Consider the following 17745-nt stretch of genomic DNA (forward strand, 5'->3'; position numbering starts at 1 on the left):
CAGCTCTGCAAGCTTAGAGGCCCGGAGGATGGGGGGGGGTGTTATTCTGGTCTTAGTAGCAGTCTGCTAAAACCCATTAGCTTTTTACAGTAAAGCTTCACCTGTTGGACTTCTGCCATTCTGGCCTAGCGGCAGAAATTCAACAGGTGAAGCTTCTCTTCCCAAATCTCCAGTCAATTCAACAGAACAGATTTAAGCTCCCTGATTACTTTCAAATCTCCTGGATATACTAGGGCAGCTGCATGGAAAAAAAGGAAAGGGTGGGGGAAGAATACCGCTCCTACACCTTTAATATTTGTGTAGGGGATTTCAGCAGGTGTGCTATAACTTGCCTGACAAGCGGCACCTGTTGAAATCCCCTCCATAAATATTAAAGTTGTAGAAAACTTACCCTTCTCTTGCCTAGGACTACCCCAGTTATATATTTGTTGTGGTTATATTTTTCTTAGGCCTTTATTATCCCCCCAAACCCATAAAGTAAATCAGATACGTTTCTTTTTGGCAGAAATACATGGGTTTTTTTAAAATTAAAACATTTCTACCCCACCCTTCTAGCGCAAAAAAACCGCCCAGTGCAGCGTGCAGCATTTCAAATGGCGATTTCAGAAACACAGCGACAATAAAGCACATTGGTTAAGGGTCAGCGGTTGAAACCAAGCACACAAAAAACATCAAACGTTTGCCGGAATAAAACGGATTCACTCTGCCCACAGTTTGATTAAACTGGCGCGGGGAGAGTTAAACCACCCACATGCAGCCGAACTGAACCAATACTATGCACCGAGAGGAATGCTGCAAATAAACAGATTTATGGGGCAGCAATCCTGTCGATGCCAGGAAAAACTGTTTTATTTTTCTCTATCGTAAAGCAACAACTAACATTGTGGGAGCCTTGAATGGTGGGGGGCGGGACTCCCTCATCCAATTCCAGTTTCACTGCCTCCTTTTCCCTCACTGTCTGGGAAGTGAAAGGAGGGGGAATCACTCTGCCCGCCATTTCAATGACAGTTTAAGGGGTTGCAATCTTCAGGCCAAGAGCCCTTTGGAGTTTCTGGGCAGCAAGGATACCATCTTTAATCTCTTGTTTCTATTTCATTTCTCCCACCATTCCTCTGAGGATAAAGGGACTCCAGACCATTAGGTCCAGTCGTGGCCGACTCTGGGGTTGCGGCGCTCATCTCGCTTTATTGGCCAAGGGAGCCAGCGTACAGCTTCCGGGTCATGTGGCCAGCAGGACTAAGCCACTTCTGGCAAACTAGAGCAGCGCACAGAAACCCCGTTTAACTTCCCGCCGGAGCGGTACCTATTTATCTACTTGCACTTTGACGTGCTTTCGAACTGCTAGGTTGGTAGGAGCAGGGACCGAGCAACGGGAGCTCACCCCGTCACGGGGATTCGAACCGCCGACCTTCTGATCAGCAAGTCCTAGACTCTGTGGTTTAACCCACAGCACCACCCACATCCCCCTCTGAGGATACCGGCATATATATACACCGGTATCCTCTGAGTCCCAAAACCAGGATGCACGTTTTCCCAAGCATGCTCCCCATGTGAGATCACGGAACCCCCCAAAAACATGCTTCCACGGTGCCCCAAAATGAAATCGTGTGAGATCACAGCACCGCAAATGGTTGTTGTGCTCTTGCAGGACAAACCGGGATGTTCTGGGTTGTTTTTTCTGGGACACGTGCGGGGTAGGAATACATGGGGCCACCCCAACCCAATTTTTCAGTGTCAGGTTAGGCAAAGAGGGATTTGCTTCGGTGAGGCCTAAACCGGTTGTTGCCATGGCAAAAACAGGTTTTCCCCTGTTAACGGAGAAATCTGAGGGCTCCCTTGGCCAAAAAACAAGGACACCAGCCAGGAATACCAGAGCAAAACAGCAGCCGGTAGGCTTGGTCTTTGTTGAAGACTGTCGTGACAGGACTCCCACCTGCCACAAGGTGGAACAAGATGGAAGCCCCAAACAAAAGAGAACCCAAACTTTTATTAGCTGCTCATCCCCATGTTACACCCCCCAAACTACATCACTCATACATCACGGTTACATCATGAAAGGGGAGGTCTGGTGGCCGTAATCTGAGCATCCTGGACCCTGCCCCATGGTTCTCCTTGCCCTCCACCAAACACCCATCAAGTGAAGCAAAAGAGATCTTTACATTTCCCTGTTTCCCAGCCAAGTTAATCACACCCTTTTGTCTTCATCTGGGTTTGTTATTTCTGGAATGGCTACCTGTCTGGCACTCAGGTATCAGGATGCCAGGAATTATCACTCAGGCAGAGGGGCTGCTGAGTAGCTGAGCTCACATGTCTATATGAGTTTCCACTCTCCCTTCCCCACAGGTGGCGGGGTTTCCAGCACCGAGGGGCTCACCTGGGCGGGTGTCTCCCACCTGCTTGGCCAACCTTTGACCCACCCTTGGCCAGGGAGGACAATGGCCGGCCGGCCAGGGGTGGGGCTAAGGGCGAAGAAAAGAGGCTGACCCCTTTGTCCAAGACTCTTTTGGTTTTCTTCCTTCCAGGATTTTCCTGTGAAGTTTTCCCAGTGAGCCAGTACATACATACATTTATCAGTGAATTCTTACATTTGGTATTGTGCAGCAAAGACCCTCTGAATAGATAGGAAGAAACTGTGATGTAGTGTTTTGTGGGGACAAATCACAAAAGTCACAAAAGCGATTGTGCTGATTTTGGTAGTGGGCTGCATGTGCATGATATCTGCTGGAGGGGCAACCCCCCCAAAACCCTATACATAAATTCCTGCAACACCTGCAAGCCTGTTTTGCTGGTGGATGGCAAACTGGGATGAAGAATGGTCAGTGGAGAAGAGGGGAGGGGGGTCTGCTTCACCCTTCCTCCAGCCATATAAACAACCCCCCCAAAAGCAGCACCACACACCCCAATTCCAGGGATGAAGACAAGAGTATCAGACATAAACTCTGGTAAATGTGAGACAGCACAATAGAGCAGGGATCCCCAAATGTCGTCCACAGACCACCATAAACGTCATAGATAAAACAAGTGCTTTTCCCCCTAAAAAAATGTTTAGGGGTACTCTCATTTTCCTACTCATATTGAAATACTGCCCCCTCAATGATGTCAAACTTAAGATTCACAAAATGTTTAGGGGTATGCATACCCCTGTGTCCCCCCAGAAAAAAGCACTGGATAAAATGTTCCTCCATAAACCGATTTGGTCAAACTTCCACGCTAACCAAGCGAGAACATATTCTAATTTCAGAAGGGCTAATCTCCCTCGGCTGCAAAGCAAGGGTATAGAATCTCTGTGGCGCTTCGAGGTCAAAGAGCGAGAGCGGCACATGGGACATAAAATATACGCCACTAGATGATGCATAATGTGTGCGGAACAGAGGAGGTGGAGCAGTCGGCGCATAAATCCAGTCTGAGAATATCCTGCCCTGCAGCCGCCGTTAACCCTTGAGGAATGAGGGACACATTCCAGGGCCTGAGAAACAGAAGTTGCGTACTTGGAAGAAACCCAGGCCACACTCTTGAGCCTCATGCTGCTCTCTCTAGGAAGGATGGGGAAGGGAGGGGGGGGAATCTTCTTCTATGCCAAGAGACCCAAATTGGCTCCTGGTCCAACAGAGAAGCATGCAGTGAAATTCTGGCTACGCCCATGTCCCTCATCCTGGTCGTGTTTTCTTTCTTTTTTTCCAAGATTGATTGTAAGCATGTTGGGGCAGGGACCTGTCTTTTCGGATTATTCTCAAAAGTGCCAACTGTGTCAGTGGCACTATACTGGGGTTGGCATCTGACAGCCCTTACTGGAGGCATTTGGACGAAGCATATCATCATCAACAACATTAGTGCTTTTTTTCTAAAAAAAAATGTTTAGGGGTAATCTCATTTTCCTACTCTTATTGAAATACTGCCCCCAATGAGGCCAAATTTAGATTCACAAAATGTTTAGGCCAGGGAATGCGTACCACTGCGTCCCCCGAGAAAAAAAGCACTGATTATTAATGTTGATATTATTATTATTGTTATTGTTAATGTTAATCTTATTATTTAATTCATGAATTGTCTTTCCGATGAGTCTCATGCGCATACAATAGGAGCGACTGAAAATGGTTTCAAAAGTGTACGAGAAAGAAAATACAGTGGTACCTCGGGTTAAGAACTTCATTCGTTCTGGAGGTCCGTTCTTAACCTGAAACTGTTCTTAACCTGAGGTACCACTTTAGCTAATGGAGCCTCCTGCTGCTGCCACACGATTTCTGTTCTCATCCTGAAGCAAAGTTCTTAACCTGAAGCACTATTTCTGGGTTAGCAGAGTCTGTAACCTGAAGCGTATGTAACCTGAGGTACCACTGTATAGGTTTTTTAATAATACAAAATAAACAGCTTAGGCAGAGACCTTTTCATTTAGCTGGAAAAGCTTGTCCAAACAGGAACGGCTGCAATTGTTTCCGGAAAGTGGAAATTGTGGGCGCCTGCCACATTTCAACAGGGAAGCTGTTCCACAGAACTAAAAGGCCCTGCTCCGACTTGCCGGAGCAGGGAAGAGAGCCCTAGTGGAGCCACACAAGGGTGGACCGCATGGCCATTTCAACTCTATGACCTCACTGAGCGAATGATGTAAACAAGCCCGCCTCTCCCAGCCCCAGGGAGAAAAAGTTGGCACAGGACGCCTGGGCTGGAGACCATTCGCCTCCCTTTTGAGCCAAGTACTGCAGCGAGTACTGAAACCTCTGTTGTGGTTGTGGAGAGGCGGGCTCGCTCTATCACTGCTCCCTCCGGCACCAGCAGCAGCCCCCGTCCCGCCCCCCAAAAATCCAGTTCCAAGCCCCAAAGATTGCCCCAGTGGTACCCACTGGAGGTTTTGGACTACAACTCCCATCAGGCAGCGCTAACAGTCATAGCTAGGCTTGCCAGGTCAAGAGCAGCCCAGATTTCAAGCCCCAAACCTGAGACCTAGGAGTGGGGCCCTGATGGTGTCACAGGGCAGCCCCTGGAGATGGAAGTTAATTGGGAGAGTGGAGCAGAGGAAGGCAGATCCTCCCAGCTGGCTCAAATCTTCCCCGCCCCCACTGGCCTCTATCATGGATAGGGTTGCCAAAGTCCCTTTGCAGGCCTGGCTCTTGCGCCTTCAATAACAGCTCGGTCTACAGGCTGCTAGTTTTGTCCAGGTTAGCTGGCCACCCTAAACCCAGCCTCAGTGAGGCAACAGAGCAAATGAGGCTCACATATATTTCGATGAACAGGCACCCAAATAGTTAAAGGACAGCGGCTTTATCCAGAAAAAGGTGGCAGCCTAAGGAGGGAGATAAAACTCTTTCCCAGGGCCTAATCTTTCTCAGTCCTTGAACATATAAGGCCACAGTAAACAGCAGAGTGTCTCTGGGCATGTGCAAAGGAACCATTGCGTTGTTCTCAGCAGCCCGTATTCGCCTCCGTAGATGCATCTGAGATTAGTAGGCTCAAATATGTGGCTTTCTTCCCCTCTTGTTTGAGGGCAGCACCGTGTAACTCCTCCCTAATCAGACCACAGGTTGGGCCTGTTAAATTGCAGGCATGCAACTGGCCCTGCCACATCACTCCAAAAGGCCACCTAGCCCTGCATTTCTGCCAGAATGTTGCTCCTGGCAACTTGGTAGGCAGAACGTGAAAGTCTCGGCCTCCCCTTGCTGCTGGCTCCCAGCTCCTGCTGTTCAGAGATAGCCTGCTCGCGTTCATGGAGGTTCCACTGAGATCTCACGGCTAATTGCTGCTGGTATTCCTCCTTCAACATCTAATTGTGGTGGGGGTTTATTTTTAAGCCATCTAAGCTAGATGGAACACGGGTGGCGCTGTGGTCTAAGCCACAGAGCCTAGGGCTTGCCGATCAGAAGGTCAGCGGTTCGAATCCCCGCGACAGGGTGCGCTCCCGTTGCTCGGTCCCTGCTCCTGCCAACCTAGCAGTTCGAAAGCACATCAAAGTGCAAGTAGATAAATGGGTACCGCTCCGGCGGGAAGGTAAATGGCGTTTCCGTGGGCTGCTCTGGTTCACCAGAAGCGGCTTAGTCCTGCTGGCCACATGACCCGGAAGCTGTACGCCGGCTCCCTTGGCCAATAAAGCGAGATGAGCGCCGCAACCCCAGAGTCGTCCGCGACTGGACCTAACGGTCAGGGGTCCCTTTACCTTTAAGCTAGTACAAATGCAGCTATTGCAGGCTACGTATGATACAGCCAGTTGTCTTCCCTTCCCTTGCCCTGCACATTAAGCTTCCAGTCTACAGGATTTCATTCCATCAAAGGAATGTGCATAAGGGGAGTGGCTGGGGTAAACTCAGGTATCCGGATTCCCCACGTAGGAGGAAAGAGGCAGGCCTTCGCAATCACTGCCCCACTTGACTGGGTTGCAGCAAATCCGACACACAATTGTTTCCGATTTCCAGAGCATTTTGGCGCCTCCTCAAAATCTATTTCTGAAACGCTATGGCTTACGGAGAGTCTGGTGCTCCTCTTTTTTTTCTTTTAAAGATATTTATTAAGTTTTCACAAATTATAAAATACAAACAAACAAACACAAAAACAAACAAACAAGTATAATTTCAAAACCTTATTTTCTTAAAACTTACTTCACCGACCTCCTCATACCTCCCCTTTCTGCATTCCAATTTCAAATTTAATTCAGCAAATCCTCACCCTTAATTTTATCTAATTGTATTCTTTTCTTTTCTTTTAACTTAATCTTTATAGCTGTAATCGACTTAGAGTCTGGCGCTCCTCTGTGATGCCAACACATTCCTCGTCCCCAAAGGAGCTAGTTTTTAAGCTTAACGTTCGCAAGCTGGCTGACAGATGTGAAGACGGATCCAGATTCGATTGCAGCTGCACGCTTGTCATGATCAGCCTTATCCAACCTGGCTGCCCCCCTTCACTTGCTGGTATAATAATAATAATAATTTATTATTTATACCCCGCCCATCTGGCTTGGTTTCCCCAGCCACCCTGGGCGGCTCCCAACAGAATATTAGAAACACGATAAAACATCAGACATTAAAAACTTCCCTAAACAGGGCTGCCTTCAGATGTCTTCTAAAAGTCAGATAGTTGTTTATTTCCTAGACATCTGATGGGAGGGCGTTCCACAGGGCGGGTGCCACTACCAAGAAGGCCCTCTGCCTGGTTCCCTGTAACCTCACTTATCGCAGGGAGGGAACCACCAGAAGGCCCTCGGAGCTGGACCTCAGTGTCCGGGCAGAACGATGGGGGTGGAGACGCTCCTTCAGGTATACTGGGCCGAGGCCAGTTAGGGCTTTAAAGGTCAGCACCAACACTTTGAATTTGGTAGACTGCTACTCCTGCGGCCAATGGTCAGGGGTTTGTAATCCAGAACACCAAGAGGGCAAGAAGTTCAGGAAGGCTTGTCCCCAGTATTTCCGGGAACTTTTAAAGTTTCAAATCCGTCCCCTCCACAAACCTGGGTAAGGAAGACTGGGGCCATATTCACCCCATACATATTCATCCCAGACAACTTGTAGCTCTGGGAGGGGAATAGCGGTTTCCTGAACAACTCTGAGCACCCTTCACAAGCTACAGCTCCCAGAATTCTTTGGGGAAAACCAAGACTATCATCAAATGATTCAGAATCTGTGGCATCAGCCAAGCTGCTGAAGTACTGTGGTGAACCGTGGTGTACAGAGCTATGAGCTGCAGACACAGGGACATTTTCACTCTACCCTTTGTGCTTACATCATCACCATTTTTTACTTGTATGCTGCCTTTCCACAGTTAAGAAAACAATGCTCAATGCGGTTTACAGCATAACAAGATTTACAAAATTACAAAAGTCATAAACAATAAATAAACCACATCAAAAAATACACAACCAAATGGGAAACAATTTCCTCATAAATCAAAATCTAAAACTAAGAATAAAGCAATAATATCACAGTTTAAAATGACATAGGTCTGGAGTTGAGGAGGTTCCCAACGTTGGAGAGACCTTGGAATATGCTTTTAAATACTTTTTGGACTATATTGAGGACTGTGGGGAGTGGGACTGTGGGGAATGGGCGGGTTTGATGAAGGGAGATGGAGACAATTTTGGCTTGGAATCCCCCAGAGGCCTACCCCTCAATGAGAAAGAAAAGAAACTAAGAAAGAGACCAACAAAAGACAAGGGAAAGGGCAAGTATAAACAAGAAGAAGAAGAATTGCAGAAGGGACATGGAAGAGACCTAAGGGCCTCGGACATAAGGCTTCCAGGTTGATGGACTAGATGGAATGGACAGTAAAGACTGACACGATCCGAGACCAGGAAGAAGGGACATTGGATGAAGATTGGAAGATCTATAAAGAAAATTTTCTATTTGGGGAATTGGTTAAAAATTAATGAATATTAGGGAAAATGTTGGAATGAAACTATATGACTTTAGCAGAAATGATATCAGGAGTAATGTATATTTGATAACTAAGATTCAAGCTTTAAGGTGTTTTAGGGTAAGATAAGGTTAAATTAATTAAGGTAATGTGAATAATAGAATATGGGGAAAGATGGAAAGGATTGGTTGAGTTAATTATTAGATTAAATTAGGTTAGGATAATTTTTTTAACAAAAATTGAGAAGGATGGAAAGAATTTGCTGAAATAACTAATTAAACTAGAATACAAAAAGGGAGGTGTGAGGAAGTCAATGAAACAAGCAAATGGAAGTCTTAGATATGTAATCTGGGATTTGTGCTGTTTTCTTTTTTCTTTTTATCTTTTTGTTGTATTATTGTATTGGTTTTTGTGTTTTTTTCTTTCTTTTTTGTCTATTATAGTGTTGTTTTTTAATGTTCTTTCTTCTTCTTATAATTCTGAAAACTACTAATAAATATTATTATTATTTTAAAAAATGACATAGGTAAGAAATAACAGCAGCACACAGGGTGACCTGAGGCCAGGGCTTTTTTCAGCCAGAGTTCACAAGAACTCAGTTCCTGCCTTATAAGAGAACAAGGGAGGTGTGTTCATTGTGAGTTCCAGCAACCTCTTTTTCTAGAACAATAGCGCAGCCTGCTATATTGTTTGAAAGAACTTAAATATGATGGGAGATTAACCTGCCGAGATTTATATACCACCCACAGAGCGGCGCTTTCTGAGACAGCGGTAGAGGGAAACAGGCGAAATGCTGGCCATTAATTGTACAGGTGGCTCCTTGGTCCAAAGTCGGTACGTTTCAGTTAATCACAACCCCTGTCACTTCTGGGTGAGGCCAGCCAACAGTTTCATCTCGCTATACCCTTTGGCTAAACACAATGAAAGTGACTTGGCTCCTCATTCTCCTGGAACCTGATATGTTCTGCCAAACGCACCCATTTCCCAGCAAATATTTCAGGTGATCCAGTTTTTGCACCCTCCTCCCAGAGGCACGAACTCAAAGGCACCAATTCGTTCCGCTTTGACCAACCTAAGGTACAAAACTAGAACGGTGAAATTCCTCCCGCTCTTTCTGCAAAGTCTCATGGGTGGAGTGAAGAACAAGAGCTATGCTAGCAGTTATTTATATAGCCCAAGAAGGTGTAGTTTCCCCAGATTTTATTCAGCAGGGAGTACAAAGACATGGGTGGCGACAGAGAAAGGCTGCAGGCAGCCCACCCTGTGTAGCAAATCGTTGTGTTGTTTTGCCCGACAAGAGATTCTAGGTTGTTTGTTTTATACAGCTGTTTTGCAGAGATGTGGGGAGCAATGACAGCAGTCTTGACCCAGCGGCGTAGCATGGGTTGTCAGCACCCAGGGCAAGGCAAGTAATTTGCGTCCCCTAACCCGGGGCAAGGCAAGTAATTTGCGCCCCCTAACCCCTAACCTGCCGCCACTGCCAGCTTCTTCTTGCTGCTGCCTGGTCTGGTCTGGTGTGGTTCTCTCCCGCGCTCAGCGCTGCGCTGGGCGGCCGCTGCACTGTCCCTCCCCCAGATAGCCCCTCGCTCTCTCTCCGCACCGCACGCCTGGCACCCACCCCCTCCACAGTGGTGGCGACCCAGCGGCTCGGATCGGATTCGCACAGCCAGCACTGCAGTGAGAGAGAGTGAGTGAGCCAGGTAGGGGCAGAGAGCTGCGAGTGCGAACGGCCCCCCCCCCAGATGTTGCGCCCGGTGCGGCCGGCCCCCCCTACACCCCCCACGCTACGCCACTGTCTTGACCCCTCCAGTCTGACACTTCCATTTCACCATTCGGAATCTAATGCTCCTTTAAGGGAGAAAACAAGACCACGCCCATTTGGTTCTGAGTAATAAGGCGAGTCATGAGCATTCTTTCTGGTACGAATCCCAATCTCAGACATAAATTGGAAAATATGCATCATCCAGCGAGGGGAAGGAAATCCCCTTTAAGCACATTGACAACCCTCTCTTAAAAAGGAACGTGGGTTACAGGTGCAACCAACTGATAGAAACCACAAAGGCTATGTCAGAGGCAGAATGCAGGGAATCACAAATTGGGAGAGTGGTGTTGTGTTCAGGCCCTGCTTTTTGGGGTTCTCATTGTCCACTGCAAGAACAGGACGCTGGACTAGACTGGGGCCCCTTGGACTGATCCAACTGTCTGTCTGCGTTAAGAGATCTTGAGCATATTCTCTCAATATATTATCACGGATATTTATATATCACCACTGATTATTTACATGCCGCCCATCTGACTGGATCGCCCCAGCCGCTTTGGGCAGCTTCCATCAAAATACAGTGGTACCTCGGGTTACATACGCTTCAGGTTACAGACTCCGCTAACCCAGAAATAGTACCTCGGGTTAAGAACTTTGCTTCAGGATCAGAACAGAAATCGTGCTCCGGCGGCGTAGCAGCAGCAGGAGGCCCCATTAGCTAAAGTGGTGCTTCAGGTTAAGAACAGTTTCAGGTTAAGAACGGACCTCCAGAACGAATTAAGTACTTAACCTGAGGTATCACTGTGCTAACATTAAAAAACCCCTCAGGCATTAAAAAAACTCCCTGTACAGGGTTGCCTTCATATGTCTTCTAAAGGCCATAAAGCATTTATCTCCTTGACATCTGATGGAAGAGTGGGTGCCGCTGCCAATAAGGCCCTCTGTTTGGTTCCCTGTAACTTAATTTCTCTAGGTGAGGGAACCACCAGAAGGCCCTCAGTGTCTGGGCTGGACAATGGGGGTGGAGACGCTCCTTCAGGTATACTGGGCCCTTGAGGCTGTTTATGGCTTCAAAAGCCAGCACCAGCACTTTGAATTGTGCTCAAAAATGTACTGGGAGCCAATGTAGCTCTTTTGTTGTTGTTTTTTAGTCATTTACTCATGTCCGACTCTTCATGACCCCATGGACCAGAGCACGCCAGGCACTCCTGTCTTTTAGGACTGGTATTATGCGGTCCCGGCTGCCGTTCCCAGTCACCAGTCTATCTGCCACATTCTGGATTAGCTGTAATTTCCAAGTCACTTTCAATACAGCCTCTCCGAATACCTAAGCAGTTCCACTACTCACGATTTCTCTTCAAATCCTTCATCAGAATGTTACCTTTTCCCATGAAGTCTTTAGATTAAGCATTCCATTCTCATTCCCAGTGGAAATTCATTCTAGGTATAGGGACCTGCGTTTGCTCATTTCATTTCTTATTGCCCATTCCTCCCCCCCCCCCAAACCTGGTCAAAATGCAACTTGAGGACCCCTTGGGGCAGAGACCTATTAATTTTGCTTATGGACTCTGCAAATGCTACCAACATCAATATAACAAGAAGTCTTTGAAGCACCTTAAAGCCTGGCAAATTTAGGGTAGCATAAGTTCTGATAAACCACAGTCCACTTCACGAGACGCACGGAGCGTTATTCTGAGTTGCAACCGATGAAGCAGACCATAGTCCGCGAAAGCTTATGCCATCATAAATTTGTGGGTGCCACGGGGCTCTCTGTTGCTTTTGCCGCAAGAGAGAGTAAGACAACTACCGCTCTGGAATATGAAAATCAGTGGAATAACAGCAAGCAATTTGTGGGGTCAGGGCTTCTCCAGGGACCCACCTGACAGCATCAAAGTTCTACCCCAGCTCTAGTTACAATAGCTGTTTTTGCTTGCGTTAGAGTCCAAAAAGAATCAGGTTTCCTCTCTAAACTCAAGAGGCGACTCCAGGGAGAAGCGGTGACTGATGTGGCCCAGCTGGGGACACCTGGAGAAGGGAGACATTCCTGGAGGCTGAGGCCCTTCAGAAAGTTGGCGCAGGATGGATGACTGAATCACCAGCCCACACAGTCACCAGACTCGGGGATGAAAGGGAGACCGCCTGTTTTGAAGAAATCCCATTGTGCCTCTGTCTCTCTCTGTTCTGAGGGGCAGCCGGGTGTTGCGGAGACAGCGGGCTCAAATCTTGTTCTCAGTTGGCCACAATCGCCCACAAGGGTGGCCCTGAGCCCAATTTACCTCACAGGGCTGTTGTGAGGAAAATTGGGGGGGCGGCGGCTTCTCATTTACACAAACCGGCTTAATAGTAAATATTTATTGTCTCGTCTTTCCTCCCATGATTTCAGGTGGTCGCACCGCGCGGATATAGCGTTTGATGCTCACAACCACCCTAGGAATCGTAAAATCGTAGCGTTGGAAGGGACCCCATGGGTCATCTAGTCCAACCCCTGCAATGCAGGGATCTCAACTGAAGCATCTATGACAGATGGCCATCCAACCTCTGTTTAAGGACCTCCGAGGAAGGAGAGTCCAGGTCAAGTTGAGAGGTAGCCACTTGGCCCAAGAAACATTTCGTGAGCATCATGTCTATAGAGCAGCCTTTCTCAACCTGTGGGTCCCCAGATGTTGTTGAACTACAACTCCCATCACCCCTAGCTAGCAAGGCCAGAGCTCAGGGATGATGGGAGTTGTAGTCCAACAACATCTGGGGACCCACAAGTTGAGAACCGCTGTTATAGAGGGATCCAGCCTTATTTCACCCTGACAATAACCCTGCGTTACAGATAGGTAGCCGTGTTGGTCTGCCATAGTCAAAATAAAAAAAAATTCCTTCCTGTAGCACCTTAAAGACCAACTAAGTTAGTTCTTGGTATAAGCTTTCGTGTGCATGCACACTTCTTCAGATACCAGTTAGTTCTTGGTATAAGCTTTCGTGTGCATGCACACTTCTTCAGATATCTGAAGAAGTGTGCATGCACACGAAAGCTTATACCAATAACCCTGCGGTGTAAGTCGAGGCTGAGTTATGGCCACTTGGCTCTCCATCAGCATCGCTGCCCAGTGGGCATTCGGACCAGTCTCTCCCTGGTCCACACCCAACAATTTACCCATCACATCACTCTTGGTACCCTAGATCTGTCGCTCACCCCTGACCAGATGCCCAGATGTGTAGCTAGTTTCACCCCGAAACACACAAACATTCACTTACCTTCTTGCGCGTTGCCGATACTCATCCACAAAGCCAGCAGGCAGGAGAAAAAAGATCGGCCAAGTTGACCCATTTTCCAAAGCTGAAGTCCCCACAACAGCTCCCAGCTCCCCAAAACACTCTAGGGGATCATTGGCAGAGGCAGAGGAGCCCAGGAAGAGGCAGGAGCCGTTTCTCTCTCAAATATCTCCCAAGTTCACTGAGAAGTTTCAAAAGAGACGAAGGAGAAGGTTGTCGCTGGAGCCGAATCCCAAAAACAAGTGACGAAATCTTCGGTGAAGTCAGTACCCAGGAGAACGACTGGATCCAAACTTTTCTATTTAAAAAAAAAAAACTCCTTGTGGAAATTCAGAATAATTTCCCAGCTCGAAACATTTGTCCGTATCACAAAAATAAGAGAGTGCCAATAAAATGTTCTTTCCTTCGAATTTCCAAGCTTAAATTTGGCTTCACTTGCCACTCCGAGCGCTGATTTCCTACTCTCTTGCGTCTCAGCAGCTTTTCAAAACTTGCACCTGATTTTCCCCCCTTTCCATGCTTTGCCAAGCTCTTTCTGCCCTGGCTTCCAAGCAAAACTGATGATGCCTACATCTATAGCAAGGGCTATCATAACAAAACTTGCCCGGTTAACTTCTCCAAAGCGCTTCCCGCTTTCCAAAAAAGCTGACTTCTCCAAAAAAAATATATAACAGAGAAAAGTTAAGGCAGTGGAAGAAGGGGGGGAAAGTCCCTTCCCCTTTTTTTCCTCCTCTTTTGCTCTGTTCCTGACTCACCCACTCCTACACACTGCTGAAAATTTGTTTGGGAGAAGAAGAGAGGCTTGAGAGATTAGCAAGTTGAAAGGGAAGGAGGGGGCCAGAGAGAAATAGGGAAGGGTGTGTGAACATTCCTTCCAGCCCAAGCAGGGTTAATGGGAGGAGAGGAACAGAAAAGAGAGAGAGAGAGGGAGGGAGAGAAAAAGACTTTTCTTAAAGTTACAAGCACCCACATTCCAAAAAAATATAAATAAATAAAGAGGAAGCGAGAAAATATGGGTGCATTCTGCACAGAGATTGGCAAGGTGGAACTGGACAGTGCTGACTCTAGACAAAGCCATCCCAAGGTTTGACTGCAGAGTAAGTTTTCCAAAATTGTGAGAACTCATCCCAGAAGCATAGCTGTTATTCCTAATGGTTAAGGGGGGAGGAAGAGTCCTGGGGCACCTTAAAGGCTGATGTGCTGTACTTTTGGACAGCTAAGGTACGCATGGGTCTCAATGAAAACTATATATATGTATAATTTTTATAAAATTTTCTAAATGACATTTCAAAACATTCATTTCTACAACCTTAAATCAATGACTTCCCTTCTCCTCTTTCCATGGTTCATTTTGCATACCGTAGACCCCTGCATATTTTACAACCATTCAGTAATCCATTGCTATATCCATCAATAATAATAATAATAATAATAATAATAATAATAATAATAATAATAATAATTTATTATTTATACCCCGCCCATCTGGCTGGGCCTCCCCAGCCACTCTGGGCGGCTTCCATAGAAACCAAAAATACAGTAAAATAACACACGTTAAAAACTTCCCTGAACAGGGCTGCCTTAAGATGTCTTCTGAATGTCAGGTAGTTGTTTATCGCTTTGACATCTGCTGGAAGGGCGTTCCACAGGGCGGGCGCCACTACCGAGAAGGCCCTCTGCCTGGTTCCCTGTAGCTTTGCTTCTCGCAATGAGGGAACCGCCAGAAGGCCCTCGGCACTGGACCTCAGCGTCCGGGCATAACGATGGGGGTGGAGACGCTCCTTCAGATATACTGGACCGAGGCCGTTTAGGGCTTTAAAGGTCAGCACCAACACTTTGAATTGTGCTCGGAAACGTACTGGGAGCCAATGTAGGTCTTTCAAGACCGGTGTTATATGGTCCGGCGGCCGCCCCCAGTCACCAGTCTAGCTGCCGCATTCTGGATTAGTTGTAGTTTCCGGGTCACCTTCAAAGGTAGCCCCACGTAGAGTGCATTGCAGTAGTCCAAGCGGGAGATAACCAGAGCATGCACCACTCTGGCGAGACAGGCTGCAGGCAGGGAGGGTCTCAGCCTATGTACCAGATGGAGGTGGTAAACAGCTGCCCTGGACACAGATTTGACCTGTGCCTCCATGGACAGCTGTGAGTCCAAAATGACTCCCAGGCTGCGCACCTGGTCCTTCAGGGGCAGTTACCCCATTCAGGACCAGGGAATCCTCCACACCTGCCCGCCTCCTGTCCCCCCAAAACAGTACTTCTGTCTTGTCAGGATTCAACCTCAATCTGTTAGCCGCCATCCATCCTCCAACCATCCTCCAAAACTTATCCTGTTGAATTTATCTTAATGCTACCAGAGTTTTTAAATAAACACAATCCCCCCCGCCATATATTCAGTAAACATTTTCCAGTCTTCTTTAAACGTACATTCTTCTTGTTCTCTTATTCTATATGTTAAATCTGCAAGCTGTATTCCATCAGTTTAAGTTGCCATTCTTCTTCGGTTGGGACCTCAGTCGTTTTCCATTTTGGGCCTAACAAAACGCGGGCCGCAGTAGCAGCATACATAAATACTCTTTTTTGACACCTGGGAATTTCCCTCTGAATTATTCCCAACAAAAAGGACTCTGGTTGTTTGTTTGTTTTTGAAAGGTACTTTAAAACATTTCCCCCCCCCCAAATCATTATATATCATTTCCCAATATTCTTTTACCCTTTTTCCAAGTTCAAGTCCTGGGGCACCTTAAAGGCTGATGTGCTGTGCTTTTGGACAGCTAAGTTATGCATGGGTCTCAATGGAAACTAAAGACCTTACTTCAACACCTGCAGCACTTTCCACAGAGTGGATAAAATCATAGAATTGTGGCGTTGGAAGGGGACCCCGAGGGTCATCTAGTCCAACCCCCTGCAACGCAGCTGTCCCATTCGGAGATTGCGAAGAATGAGGATGTTGCTTTCTCACATAAACCACAAATGCAACAAGTCAGGCAGATGTTTACAGTTCAGATCAATTCACACCTGATAACTAGAGAAGTATGGAGCATGTGGACAGGATGCCAGACAGACACCTGCAGTCTAGGTCAACCCACTGCTCATAACTGGGGATGTTTAGAACGTGTGGTCAAGATGTCGTATTTTTGCTTGGCTTAGCAAGTAACAGCATAGGAAAGTAGACCATATAAGGGGAATGTTAGTAGGTAGTCGTGATAGGCTGTAAACCTTGTAGTACCGAGCCAATGGGGAGGCAAGGGAGGGAACCTGTGCTTCAGGATAAAAAGGTAAAGGGACCCCTGACCATTAGGTCCAGTCGTGGCCAACTCTGTGGTTGCGGTGCTCACTCGCTTTATTGGCTGAGGGAGCCGGCGTACGGCTTCCGGGTCATGTGGCCAGCATGACTGAGCCACTTCTGGCGAACCAGAGCAGCGCACAGAAACGCCATTTACCTTCCTGCCAGAGTGGTACCTATTTATCTACTTGCACTTTGACGTGCTTTCGAACTGCAGGTTGGCAGGAGCAGGGACCGAGCAATGGGAGCTCACCCCGTTGCGGGGCTTTGTGGTTTAACCCACAGCACCACCCATGTCCCTTGTGCTTCAGGATACTGTGATCTAAACCACAGAGCCTAGGTTGTATTTTAAGGCGCGAGATTAAGGGTCTTAGGACCCACTTCTTACAGGGATCAAACCTGCAACCTTGGCATGATCAGCACCACACCCTAACCAACAGAACTATCCTGGCTAAGACTATCTACCCTCAGAGGGATGCATCTGCTGTGTCCCTGTAGGAGTTCCTGCTCTGAGTATGTCTTCCCTGATTTGAGCATACTTTATCCCAGGGATGAGGAACCCAGGCATTGCTGGGTGCCAAGTCCCAATTGCCCCAGCCAACATGGCCAACGGCTGGGGATGATGGGAGTTGTAGTCCAACCACATCTTGAGCGCCAGAGCTTCACTGTCCCTACCTTATTGCTCGGCCTTATGCGCGGTTGGTAGAGAGCATGAGACTCTGAATCTCAGATTGCGAATTCCTGTAACCAGGTTGTCAGTTTTCAAACTGGTGGGTCCTGGAAGCTGGAGACACAGAGAGCTGCGTGCCCTGTGCTGGATTCCAAAGTGGCGACTAATGGAGAACTGAGATCTGCTGGGGGTGTTAATGCCGTGAGCCCAGTGCCGGATTTATGTACAGTATAAGCTAAGCAAGCTATAGCTTAGGGCCCCACTCTCTAGGGGGCCCGCAAAAAATGAAAGGGAAAAAAACCCGGATGTACATTTCCAAACTATCAAGATAAAAAACAAATAAAATTAAACCTACATACAGCAACAGTGTTTTGTGTTGTGTAGGCTCCTAGGATGTAAGTCTTGGGCCCCGCCTGCTAGCCTGCACCCTAAAATATC

General features: G+C 47.4%; 1 protein-coding gene across 2 annotated transcripts in view; it reads right to left on the reverse strand.

The window, feature by feature from the left end:
* Positions 1-14249, reverse strand: part of AXL (AXL receptor tyrosine kinase) — a 74130-nt gene extending 59881 nt beyond the window's left edge. Inside the window, exon 1 of one of the 2 annotated variants that reach the window (XM_081200241.1) lies at positions 13337-14249. In XM_081200241.1, coding sequence (XP_081056367.1) covers positions 13337-13409 — 73 coding nt within the window. In that variant the 5' untranslated portion in view covers positions 13410-14249. The remainder of the gene's footprint in view (positions 1-13336) is intronic. The other variant, XM_081200240.1, reaches the window with a different exon arrangement.
* Positions 14250-17745: the final 3496 nt, after the last annotated feature.

The sequence above is a fragment of the Podarcis bocagei genome (assembly GCF_964188305.1).
Source record: "Podarcis bocagei genome assembly, chromosome: 7".
In the NCBI taxonomy this organism is placed as follows: domain Eukaryota; kingdom Metazoa; phylum Chordata; class Lepidosauria; order Squamata; family Lacertidae; genus Podarcis; species Podarcis bocagei.